General features: G+C 38.4%; 1 protein-coding gene across 1 annotated transcript in view; it reads right to left on the reverse strand.

Annotated features, from left to right (window-relative positions):
• Positions 1–3,098, reverse strand: part of CNTLN (centlein) — a 186,975-nt gene extending 183,877 nt beyond the window's left edge. The window contains 1 exon segment of the mRNA XM_079330391.1: positions 2,706–3,098. Coding sequence (XP_079186517.1) covers positions 2,706–2,798 — 93 coding nt within the window. The 5' untranslated portion in view covers positions 2,799–3,098.
• Positions 3,099–14,018: the final 10,920 nt, after the last annotated feature.

Below are 14,018 nucleotides of genomic sequence, written 5' to 3' on the forward strand. Positions count from 1 at the left end.
GACGCTGAATCACTTCTGGATGCATACATCTGCTTTCTAAAACTGTTCTGTTTAGGATTAATTAAAACTTTGACCTGAATCATTTGATAAATGTCTTTTTTTTTTCTTTGAGGGAAAAAATATCCAAAAGGCTAATAGCTCAACAGATACTTTAGACTAATTCTTTAGTTATGATACACCCTTAAAATATTCAACTAGATTTCAGCTGGGAAGGTTTTTTAAGAAATGCAGTTTATGATTCTGTGAAGGAAAAGTTTTATCCAGTTGCTGGATGAAAAGTTAACACTCTCACACCAACATCTTTTATAAAGGCATTTACTTAACTTTTCTATCCAAAATGCTGGCTAAGGCAGGCAGTCTATGAAAGAGGCAAGCCTACCTAAAAGCATAGAACAGAAGACAAAGAAAATCTTAATAGAAGCTGAAACACTTTTACTGCAATACACATTCACAGGTTGTCCTCAGGGGTTGCAGTCCAGGAATGGAAATACTCAAAACTTAACTAGTCCTGGGCAATCTCTTCTAGGGTAGAGTGCAAGAGATGCTCTCAAGAATCCCCTTCCAACCTAAATTTCACAATTCTGATTAACAAGACCTGCAAATATTCTGTCTGAGACAGCAGAGAAACAAAAGAAGTTCTTAGATCTAAAGAAAATTAAGCAAACCAGAGTAGACGGAATAAAATTATGCTAAAGAAATTAATTGGTCAGCAACAACTTTGTATTTCAACTGGAAAGATGCTAGAAAAACACATTAACACTACCCATACATATCTATGCTTTCAAATGACTTGTCTTTGCACAAAGTTTTCATACAAAATATGACCTTAAAATGGATTAACCATCTATAAATAATTTAATCAGCTGACTTTCAAACCACGTGAAAAATCTCACTGAAGTCCATTCAGTAAATCAGGCCATTTTAGTTACCTTTCAAATTCAGAGTGTCTTTACAAACGTTTCTTTTAAAAGTTAATCACCTTAGATAAATGCTAGACTGAAAAAGCTGCCTAATTGACAAGGCTATTACCTCTTTTACTTATTAGAATCTGGCTTCCTCCTTCTGTATGCAATAAACACCTGTCAAATGTATGACGGATTAGTAAAATGGTAAAGCATGTGGATGTCTACACTTAGTACTTTCAGAGAATCTCTACTTAGAAATTGCTTCTTCGCTTTCTTTTTTATTTTATGAATCTGAAATAAATCCTGAACACATGCATTCCCTGTTGTTAGGATGGTACATATTGGATTCTACCTAGAGCTAGAGAGATTACTGCAGGACACTGACTGGGTTCTGTCTTCAAAAACAGTAACTATCTTCTCGTTCTTTTTTTGTTTGCTTTACTCTCACAAAGCTATCTGATCTGATAAAAGACAAAGATCCAAAAATGGCAAGATAATGTGCAGGAAACTTAAACAGATTTCAAAATATTTTCTGTTTGCTGACTTCAACACGTGTGGAACATGTTCATCAAGGAATAAGTAGCAATGCACACATAATTGAAATCAATATAAAGGGGAAATTAAATACTTAACTACAATATGTGCACATCAAGTTATGAGAGCGATTAAAAATTCAGATTTGTACTGTTTCTCAAAGCTTCTAGTACATATGATTCTCTTGAAAAATATTACATGCTACAAGGTTTTAGTAATACTTAATTTATGTACAACAAGCAAATGAGCAGAGCACATGGCTTCCTTTTGCCTCCACCAAATTTTGTCTGATAGCACACTTCTGCATACCAGGAATAGTAAAATATATCTTCATAGAGTTTCCTTCTCTCACAAGACACTGAAGACATCCCCAAAGCATTTAGCATTGTTCAGTATTTCCAAACAGGATTTCCATTGACAGCTCCTCCTCCCCACAGATGTCCCATACAGTGTTTTCTCAAGAAGTCTTGATTCTACCTACAACATGTATCCAACGCCAATTGTCATGTGCATCAATGCTGCTTGAAGCAGAAAACCTCTACTAATTTCCACATGGATGTTTTCTTCTGAAGGCTACATCAGCCTAGGCCTTCACGGCTTTAACTAGACCACATCCCACGTGAAGAAAATACGTTTTGGCTACCTGCAACATTAGGTGTTACCTTCTTCTCTGCCACATACTTTTGGCCATGTGTTTGGCAAAGAATTTTTTCTGATTTCTAGACCAAGACCTCACATTACCATTACATTTATATTTTTAATAAATCCACCTAACTATCAGCGATGAACGACCAACTTGAAAAAACAGGTAAGTGTACCTGGAAGGGGAGAGGACCGGGCAAGACGCAGAAGAAGAACTTTTGACTGCACATCCATAACAGCTCATTAAGCTCTCCCTTCCCAGAAACAGCTTGGGCATATTTAATCCTGATGAAAGGTTGGGGGCGAGATTAAATTACCTACAAAGGTAAGGCTTAAAATTCTCTAAAATGCCTCTGCCTGTTCATTTTTCCCTGAAGTTGCACAAGGCAGTAGCTCAGGATTTACAATTCAAGCGAACCATCACTACTGGAAGGGTGAACAAAACAGCTTCAGGACAGGTGATTTCACCCAGGACATGGGGCCAGGCCCGATTTAATTCACGTCTCGGAGGCGCCCGCGGCCCTGCTCCTCCTCCTCGCCCGCCGGGAGCGGGACGCGAACCCTTGGTCCCCAAGGGGACGCGTCCTCTTGGCCCCGGCCGGCCCTCGCCCCGCGCTCAGGTACCTGGCAGCGGCTCAGCTGCTCCGCCCGACCCCGCAGCTCTTCCTCCAGCTCTGCCACCCGCTGCGCCGCCGCCTCCGAGCCCCCCGAAGCCATCGCCGAAAGCCTCTCGCCGCTCCTCACGCGGGGACGGCGAGGGGAGAGGAGGGTTCGCGCCCGGCGTAGCGGGCTCAGGCAGCCCCCGCCCGCCCGCGCCTGGGGGAAAGGGGAGAGAACCGACGCCGTGAACCTCACAAATGAAAACTTTCCGCCGCACTCATGGCGCGGGCGAGCGCCGGAAACCGAAGGGAAGACAGAGGACGCGGTGCAATGACGTCACAGAGCAACGGCTACCCCGACGAGGAGAAGGGCCGAGGAGCACGTTTGAATTCGCCCGCCCGAGCCGCGGGGCCGCGCATGCGCTGTGCGGGAGGCGGCTGCAGGTGACGCGCTGGCCGGGACCGGCACCCCGGTACCCGCACCCTGGGACAGGCCACTGGCACCGGCACCCCGGCACCGGCACCCCGGGACCCCGGCACCAGCACCCCTGCACCCGGCCATTGGCCCCCCGGGACCGCAACACTGCCGCCTTCTTCTTCAAGGGCTAGGAGCGCCTGCGGTTCAGCCGAGGTGCTGAGCGAAGGATGTTGAAAATGCCTGGGAATCCAGCGGATCACTGCCCTTCCTCAGTCGTAGGATACATGTATCCCGCCGCTGTTCAGATCCTAGGTGTTCTCGTGTGAACCACAGAGGTCAAGAGTCACAGAATGGGTCGGGCTGGAAGGGACCACCTGGACCATCGGTCCAACCTCCCTGCTCGAGCAGGGTCATTCCAGAGCACATGGCACTAGATCGTTCTTGAAAATTCCCAGTGAGCGAGGCTTCATAACCTCTCTGTTCAATCTGTGGCAGTGGTTGGTCACTGCACAGAAAAGAAGTTCCTTTTGTTCAGGTGGAGCTTCTTGTGCACCAGTTTGTGCCCATTGCCTCTTGTCCTATTGCTTGGCAGCACCGGGTAGAGCCTGAATCCATTCACTGATGCCTTGCCTTCAAAACACTTATACACATTGATGGGGTAAGGAGATGTTTCTGGGTGCTCTACGAGGTGCACAAGCACACCCGAGTCGAATGTCTCATACCTTTTCTTCTTTGTTTCTTTTTCTTCTGAATTAAATAGTAACGATTTCAAAACGAGACAGTGACCTGGGTTTAGATTAGGTCTTCATAGCGTTTTAGGATGAGCACGCTTGTTTTTCAGAAGGGAAGTTTTTCACGTTTATCCCTTTCAGAGTTGGATTTCGGAGCCTACAACTGAAAGCAAAGGAAGTCTTCAAAGATTTAACCTTTACACTTCAGCTGGTGCCACTATGTAAATGTACTCTGTTTAAGATCCAGATATGCAGAGTACAAAACCAGAGTACCTGATTTTGTAATAAAGAGTTAAATGGCATTGCCAAAGCAAATCATTGTGTAGCCTACATGGGAAGCAAAATGCTCAAAAGACATAGATTTCCCCCAAACAAATGGAGAAAGAAGTTGAAACATGGGCAGAATATATTTTGGCCTGGAAATTTCAATGTCAGTATATTGCTACAGAAATAACTGTTTTTATAGGGAAGTATGCTTTCTTTTCCTCTCCACTGTAACTTTTGCATGGTTTCTGGCAAAGTTGGCCTGCATGTACCACTGTGACCGCAAATAAAAGTTTGTGTGTGTGTGTGTGTGCAGAGAACCAAGAAGGTTTCACACCATGTGAATTAGGACATACATTAAAATGTCCAGTTCTTCCACCTGTGACACTAGCAGAAAGATTCCTGTATTGTTGGTGATAGCTGTGTCTGGCAAGTTGATTTTTTCATCACAGGAGCCTTCTCAGAAGAAGAGACTGGCTACAGCATTCAATGCTAAGATTTTTTACATAATTTTTCAATTAAAATTTTTACTATTACTGCAGTATTGTCTGCACAATTATGGATGTAAATGTAAAGATGGGAGGCTGCATTTAAGTCTTCTTTGTCCAGTTATATGGAGATCTAAGGAGATTCAACAATTATTGGATCAATACCACATCTCTCCTTAGAACATCCTTCATAATTTTTATAGTTCATCAGTCATTGTGTATTCTCATTGTATCATCTCATATTTGTGATCTTGCACTTTCTGTCATTTATCTTTGTGTGTTATTAAATGTTCATATAACAATAATGACCATCATGTCAATTCTAATATGTTTACATTTTAAATTTTTTCTTTGCTTTTAGGATCTCCTAGTTCTCTTCTACCATAAATTGTTCAGTCACTATGATTTTATGTAGCCTTCACTTTTTCCACATCCCTGCCTTTTACTAACCGTCTTTTTTTGCTTTTCATTTGTTTCCTAATATTTTTATCATTGTCCCCTTCACCATTTGTTCCCTATTAGACTTTGGGAACAAGCAGCTAACCTTACTTAAAAAACAACATTCATAGATTAACTGCTGAACAGTTACAATGACTAAACAGGATTTAAAAACATTTTCCAAGTACAAGGTCATTCAAAGTTGAGCTGAGAAGATTCAGCTATTACAGGGGCTAGGCTCAAAGCCTGACAGAACACAAAACAAAAGACCACAATTCCCTACAACTTTAGAACCTTAAAAGAGAAATTTACGTATTTACTATTTGTGTAGACACAACATGTTACCACAATAAACACAAAAGTAACACTTCCCCATAGCAATATACTTAAAGAACATAATAATTTTGTATATAATTTAACAAACATCACATTTGTTTTCCTACAATTTCATAAGCTTACTCTCTATATTAGATTTTCTAGTAGTTACCCCAAACAGTATTCATTATAATTTTTAGAATATTTGAGAAAGCTTAAAATGTGAAGCTGGCAAGTTTTGGTGAATTTGGAGACACTGACTTGTATCAGAGTATTTTGAACATTATATTTCTCCCAAATCTGCATATTTGGGAACTCCTGCATTTACAGTTATCAAATTCATGAGACTGTTATGCTAAACTCTTTTCCTTTTGGATTTAACTTTTATAAAACTAAACAACATCTATTATAAATACATTGCACAATTGAAACCTATTTGATACAGCTTTTACTCACTTACAGTTCCTGTGAATGTTACACAATGGAAGTGCTCCCCAGGTTGCTTTGATGTCAGAAGCAAAAAATAATTTTTGTTTGGTTTTTTTGTTTTTTTGGTTTTTTTTGCACTTGGGAAATTCCACATCTTTCTTTGAAACATATTCATGTTACAAATATGTTACATTTACTCCTAATCACATAATTTATTTTATTTTTTCTGATTGTATATTTTGTATATTTCTTTTTTCTATCTTAATCTGAAATGAAAAGTTACTTCATCCATTGTGTCAATCCTTAATATTTCATTATTAGAAGACATGTAAATACATAGCAGACCATTTTCATTTTCCTTTAAACAAAAAAATGTCCTTAATACCCTGATTTTAATTCAAAGTGTTAAAATGTTTCTAAAGCATTTGCATTTCTCCTTGGATTTTTATGTTGACTGTTCAAGTTTGTTACCAGTAGTTTGCTAGGAAATAGTATCATCAAGCAGGTACTTTCTGAAATATGCTTGTCAGCTACAGAGAACAAAACAAGTCAAAATTGCTGGAATTATTTCTAGCAGGTTTTAGCAATGTCCTCAATATTTTGTAATTTTTATGTTTCTCAAGAATGTATTACATCCCCAGAATATGTTCGGTCCTGTTTAGACAATGAATTCAAAACATACTTGCTTCCAGTAAAAGTTTCAGGAGATTTGGTGATGTAGGCTTGAGTTTGGGTTGGATTGGTGGTTTTTGCTTGTGCATGCATTCAGGGCTGCAGGAGGAACAGGGATATAAAAGTAGAAAGAATGGGAATATTAAAGTGGAAAGGTCTGTAAGGAGAAGTAGTACCTGATATTGGATCACCTACCATAACAAAGAAAACAGACAGACCATTAGGTTTGTAAAAAAAAAAAAAAAAAAAAATTGAACAAATTTATAATTTTTGTTTCCAGCTGCTTGTAATAAAAGATACTACTTCAGACCTCATTTCTGCTATTATAACACGTTCATATTGAATTAGCTGATTTTGAAAAAGCAGAGCTGGAAAAGGTCAGCATGGAAGCCTAGATTCACTGATGTACAGGCCTGGAGTTCTACCACTAGCACAATACACTTTTCACTCAATGACAAGAAAGTACCATCTTATTCTCCTAAGCAGAGGGTAAGATAGCAGAAGTCTGATTTGTGCCTGGAAAGACAAGAGGTAGAACCAAGTAGCCTCAAATATATCAATTTTATTGCTTTGGTTTACTGCATACTTTTCTATTGCACACTGTGCCTTGCTTATAGGCTGGGTAAACATCAATTAACAAATTACATTCCACAGAGGGCTACATGATGATGCCAGAGGAGTGTGTAACACAGCCCTGTTACACTTACTTACCTTTGCCATGGAGAAGGCTTTGGTTTTTCTACTGTCTTTTAAATGGGATCATAGACCTTGGCACTACACGCTTCAAAGCAATGAAAAATACAAGCCACTAATATAGAGCAGGGCATGTCAGCCGAACAAAGCACAGAGGGAGGAGGTGATCACCAGTGTCCTGGACGAAGTCTTCTCCACCCGATAGCCCCTGGCAGCAACAGGAGCCCAAGAGGGAGAGGCAGACAGCTGAAGGTCATTAAGAGGGAGAAGCAGATTCCAGGGTGGCTCTCCTGGCACAGACATATTGGGCTTGTGTTGTAGTAAACTGAAGAGATAGGTTTTACTGAGCACTGGGAGTTGATTGTTTAATTGTTAATGTGTTTCTTAGTAAAATTGAGCCCCAGAAAGGAGTTGAGCTTTGACCTTGCATATGGTGTGTAGCCTGTATCATAGACTAACTGGGACAGTCGCCTGGTTATGGAAGGGTTGCATGGAAAATGAAGATCTGAGTTTCATCACCCTGAGAAAGGGTGTGAAGACTATGTGGCCACCCAAGCTCAGTAAGTAAGCCATGATACCCTTGTTAACCCAAGGAGTGGCTGCTGACAGGGCCAACACCATCCATGACCACCCAAACTTTTTAGAGTATGCAGGAGACACAGATGAACACTCCCTCACTCTGGGGATTGCAGCTGAGAACATACACCTACACATCCTCTCATTGCAGTCATGCACATGCATACGACAAAGAGTCATGAATATGTGCAAGGGCCTCAAAATTACCAATTTTTAATACTAGAAATCAGGTTTGCAACAGTTTGTATGTATGTTTAAGTGTTGGATGCTGCTGCAAAATGCACAAAACAAACTGATTTTGACTGGTGACAAATAATAAGTATGACAATTAAGAAATTCAGATTCAGTTTTAAATTGCTACATTTCAAATCTCTATCACTGAGAAATAGTAAGATAATATTGAATATAAATTTTAAAGTGAGTGTCTCAGCCAAGCTACAAAATTCATGGAAGTATAGCTTACCACATTTTACAGGACAGAGAGGTTAAGGTGTAGTCAGGTTAAGGTATAGTCAGGCTAAGTCACAGCAGAGTGTACAGCAGTAGCATTGATAAAGCTGGACATAGTACACAGGGCATAAATCACAACCCAGCAATGTTTTTGCTCAGAGCAGAGCCAGCCCATATGATTTTCACTTTTTTTTTTTTTTTAACAGTTTATACTGTGTTTAAAAAAAAAAAAGGCCTGAGGAAAATAAACAAATTGAAACAAAGTATAAGCTAGTAGTTTGTCAGAAATCATCAGGGGCAATTAAAACACTTCTAGTTTTATCATGGTGCTTAAATTAATGTTATATATTCTTTTAAAAACACCAGCTCCCACTCTAAGATAAGGAGGTTTTGCAATCTTGTTATGATATTTCTCTTGCCTCAATTACTTTGCTGAGTTCTTTAGCTTGAAATGCTGAGGTAAATGTCTGTTTGTTTTCTGATTTTCAGTTGACCATTAGGTTTAACTTAGTTATTTACAATCACTTGAATTCAGAAACTACTTCAGATGAACAAACAAGATTCTATTTTTATTATCTGTGTGCACCGTGGCGGTAGCTAAGAGTTACTGGAAGGGCACTTTGTGCTGCACTATTTCAGTTGCTAACACTGTTCCCAAAAGCAGTGTTTTCTATTAATTCCCACCCCAAGGGAATACAAAACAGATACTGCACATTGCATTCTAGGGTGGTACTGCAGACTCAGCCCAACATGAACTCTTCCTGCAGCCTAAACTCCATCATCACAGTGGGATTCAACTGACTCAATTCACCAGGATAGAGCTCATGTATTTTTTGGCAGCAATGCAAAGCTGTGCATTTGAACTTTTCTTTCCTTCCCTGCTGTGGTTGATTTTAGAGTAAGAAAGTGAGACTTCATATCTGTTAAGTTTTTTGACAAAGTTTTTGCTAAACAGAGTTGCTTCCTTTAGAGACAGAAAATATTTAAGAATAAATACTACATAAATATCCATATTAAAAAAAATAAAATAATGAAAACTGCATTTATTATTACCTAGAATAATTCGAAAAGATAATTCCTGCAGAAATCAAGGGGGTTTAATACTGAATTTTGATAAATGTGATTGTTTTGGTTAATTTTCTTAGCAGTTGTATCCTATTAATGTGCACAAGATAAGAATTGATTTAAGCATGTAAAAATGATTTAATTATGTCTGAAGTCAGACAGTAAGGGTTTTGAGGGTAGCTTTTCATGCTTACTCATTTGTGAGGTGGACAGGCATTTGTCAAACTATATTCAGTTTTGAATTTCCAAAAAGCAGAGATAGAATTATTCCTACACTTTATTTTCAATTCAAAAGTAAATAAACAACATTCTAATAGAGTGTTAGAGTGGTTTGCCAAGAATAATTACATACTTTCTTTTTTTACCAGAAAATGAAATTTAGTTATTACCATTTCTCATAATTCTATTGGAAGATCCCTGTTATCTTCCATAAAACCTTCTGGAGTCCTTTGATTACATAAGAATTTCTAGGGTTGTTTCTTATTATGCTTTTAGCACTTCTGTCCCTATTTGGGCCATATTTTAATAGCATGTGATAGAAGAACTCAAAACTGAAAATCAAATATAAGTAGTTATTAGAAATCATAATTTTATTTTCCCTCTGACCAGTGGTTTTTGGACACTTAGCATAGGTAACACTAGATATCTCTTGAAAACTGCAGATTAAAAAAAACTAATTTGTTTGTATGACCCAAACAGTGGTAGAAATACGCTAAATGAGAACTAGTTACAGATACTAAAAAATTGATGCTAATATTTTTCATTACTTCAGTTGTCTGAACGTACTACAATATGACATATTGAGACTGTGAATGATATAAAGGAAATACGTACCCCAGACAGCAATTACGTTAGATCATATGTTGATTGTCCTCTACTTTCTTCAGGGAATGAGATATAGCTACAGGTAGAAGAATATACAGTCTCATGTTGCAAGCTAATTCTACATTTTCATTATTCTCAGTTAAGTCTTTGTATTCCTAGTGAGTGTCAGCTTGACATCCATCTCCCCTGACCAGTCTTGCATCCTGACCATGTGAGTCCTGACCACATAATCTATTTTAAAGTATGCTTGAAATTATCCAATTCTTGAGTTGCTCTGATATTCTGCATGAGCTGTCTGGCAGTATTTCATGATCTAGAAAACCCTTTGTGTTAGTCAATCTTATATCTTTTCTAAGGTATCATTTCTGAGAATCCAACCAAGTTAATTTAGATGTCAGTACTTTTGACAAATGACCTCTGAATAATCCAGCAGCAGCTTCAAATACAGTCTTTGCATCCCTGGCCCCCTGTGGATGCCTAAGGCTTCCACAGAAGCTCTTACATGAGGAGCAGAGCAAGCAGCAGAAGACAGTAGCTTCTTATAATGTTGTAGCTTTATGGATTAGGTGATAATATTTGTATAATTTCCAGGAACACTTAAGAAATAACTTGGGGTCTATGAATTCTTATTATCTATGTGCATAATTTTGGCTTCTGTAAACAGGGCATACTCATCTGGCATATTTGAAGAACCTATCATGTCTTATGCTAATGGGGTTATTAATTTTTTGCAGATATATAGAACATTCCTGCCAAATACCTTGCTTTTAAAAAAAAAAAAAAAAAAAAAAAAAAAAAAAAAAAAAAAAAAAAAAAAAAGATTTGAGAAGCTTGGTGGCAATGCCTCAGCTTGCTCAGGCACCTTTTTTTTTTTTTTTTTTTTTTTTTTTGTGCTAGTAATACATTAGTCTGCCAGGTCATGGAGACCCACTTCATTCTGAAACCTCTTGGTATTGCAATAAACAGAGGAAATGTAGTCTCACACAAGTATTTACCCAATTGCTCAGTATTTATTAGAGGGTGGTTCTGGCCTCATGCTTCACCAGAAACTATTCTATTATTCTTGTGACATGCAGCATAGGGGAAAAAGCTATCATATTGATTTATATTACGGATGAAATGTTGTTAGTGGGTCCAAGGTCACACTTGCACTCCCCTGACTGACTTTGGGAAGACAACATTTTCAGTCATTGTCCTTTTTCTCTATCCCACCGTTGTATAGTGAGAGGCTAACTTTTCTCATTGAAAGTATTTTACAAGGTAGTAAATACACATAGGAAACAATCTCTGAAATAGAAGGATGAGTTAGAGGGCCTGTATCACCAAATTGCACTGGAGAGGCATGAAATAACAATGCTTCAATGCCTGAAGGACACCAATGGAAAAAAAAAAAATCTAAAAGACAATATTTATGCAAGAAAATTTCAGCAAAAAATAGTAATTTCTCCCAGTAGCTAAACAAGACCTGGCTATGTGAATATAGGTCTTTGCTCTTAAATAGGATTTGTACTTTTTAAACATAAAAATACATCACCATGGGAGTTCCAAAAGATAAACTGTGCCTGGATACAAAAGAAGATTTAGTATTCCAGTATCCCAGACTAAATTAATAATGGGCATCTTATCTGGTCCACTTATTGAGAGAACATGATTTGCTTTTTCTTTGCATCATGTTAATGGATTTCTTTTCATAGTGAATAATACCTCTGTATGAATACTGTTTTAAAGCTTATTTAGGTGAACATTTCCTTTGTAGACATTATATACTTATCTAAGACTATATACAGCAGAGTGTTGCTTACAGAAGTGCTGTTACTTGAATCTGTAACCAAAGTAATAAAAAAATAATATGTTTATGTTAACTTCACACATAAGTTTGGGTAACTATGCAGCCTCCATCTCAGTTAGTAAATGAGAAATCTGGCTCTACACACTCATGGAAGTAGAAAAAACTTAAAAACATATAAGAGAAGGTAAAACAATACCCTTTATTACTGTGATTTTTTATAATAATTATTTTTATTTAAGTACTACTGGTTACATGGATAAGGAATTGTCATAGAAGTTATGTTTTACAGAATTACCACAGATTAGTTTGCATACATGTTACTAACTTGCTCCTTTTTTTTTGCCTTATGTAACTTGCTGTTTCTTGTATTGAAACGGCAGTTATGTGCCACTGCCTCAAGTCCCAGTAAACATATTGCCTTTGCCTCCCAGCAAAACCTCTTAATGCAACCAGAGTAGTTTTCTCTAATCTGTGCCTATACCTAGACAACATAAAGTATGACTTGCAGCTCTAATGACCTCCAGGTAGTCCACTGCTTTCTTTTACACTCTTTCACTTTGTATGGCTAAAAAAAGTCACCCGAGTGTTTCTATTTATCACTAGATTTTTATTATTATACTTATTGTAAAATTTAATTTAGAACCTTCCCTTGATACCTCTTTTGCTCATCAGTGCCTTTCATTCTGAGCAATGGAACCTCAACAATGTCTTTTCACTTTTACAATCCCTTAGAAGCAAGTGTGTGTATGTGTCTCTGTGTCTATGATGACTAGGGGTCATTAGACCGCATGAGAAATGTCATACCATTTTTTATTTCCTTCATTCTGGCATGCTCAGGCCTTTCCTTGACCATTCTTTTCTCTATTTGCTTTCCTTTCCTGAAAAATATGTGTTGTTTTACACACTAGCAATTTGCTGTTTGTAAACTTGATTATTTTTTATTACCACCTTTCGCTCATTTCTATTTTGATCATCAGTGCAGGTACCATGTCCCTGTTTTTCTCCTCCTTCAATTAGACCCTTCTTCCAGTTTATCCCTGTGGTTATGTTGCTTAGTAGGCCTTCCTTCTTACTCAGGGTTGGCCCTCCATGTTCTGTTTTTCAGTAGTATTGACAAGTTCCTAGGTAAGCTGGCAGTGTCCTCTATTCTGTCTTCTTCCAGTTCACTCCTATGATGGTGGACTGCTTTAATCTTCTTTATCTCTATTCTTTAGAGCATCCATAAAGTCTTTCAGTGTCTACACATAGTCACCTTTGTTTGTCAATCACTCTGTGACCTTGCCCATCAATCTTATTAGCTATTGCCCATTCTTTTCTTTAGAAAAAATACTTTTTCATCTGGTGTACATCAGTGGCTACAACTGGATGTACAACTTCTGTTCTCATTGGATGAGCTATCACATCTCTCTGCAACTATATAGTCCCAGAATTTTTGTTCCTTTCTGATGCCTTGGGGTTGAAGTAGAAGTTGGCTACTAATGAGTGTAGTATTGGGGGGAGTATACTGAAATTTTCTTGTCCAGACCAGATACTTGCATCACAAAATCTTTTTATCTGAGATAATTGTATAGACTGTACATACCATTTATTTGAGACTTTAGAGGACACATGCTATCTGTGCAAAGTCTTTCATACACAGCATTTCTCATACATTTAGTTTTACTAAATGACACTATATGCTACTTTGTAATATAGAGGAGACAAGACCTTCCCATGTGTGCTGGTTTTGGCTGGGATAGAATTAATTATCTTCACAATGGCTGATAGAGGGTTATGTACTGATTATGATGGATTTGTACTGAACACAGAGTTGATAATACAGAGATGGTTTTGTTATTGCTGAGCAGGGTTTACACACAGCCAAGGCCTTTTATGTTTTCTGTACTGCCACACTGGGGAGGATGTTGGGGGTGCATGGCAGGCTGGGAGGAGGGACAGCCAGGAGAGGTGACCCAAACTGACCAAAGGGATATTCCAGACCACGTAGAATTATGCTCAGGATATAAGGTGGGGACAAGAAAGAGGCAGGGAGGATGTTCAGGGATAGCATTTGTCTTCTCAAGTCACCATTACTTGTGAGGAGGCCCTGCTATCCTGGAGGTGGCTGAACACCTGTCTGCCCATGGGAAGCAGTGAATTAATTCCTTGGCTTGTGTGTGCAGCTTTTGCTTTACCTATTAAACTG

This window comes from Erithacus rubecula, assembly GCF_903797595.1.
Source record: "Erithacus rubecula genome assembly, chromosome: Z".
NCBI classification, from domain to species: domain Eukaryota; kingdom Metazoa; phylum Chordata; class Aves; order Passeriformes; family Muscicapidae; genus Erithacus; species Erithacus rubecula.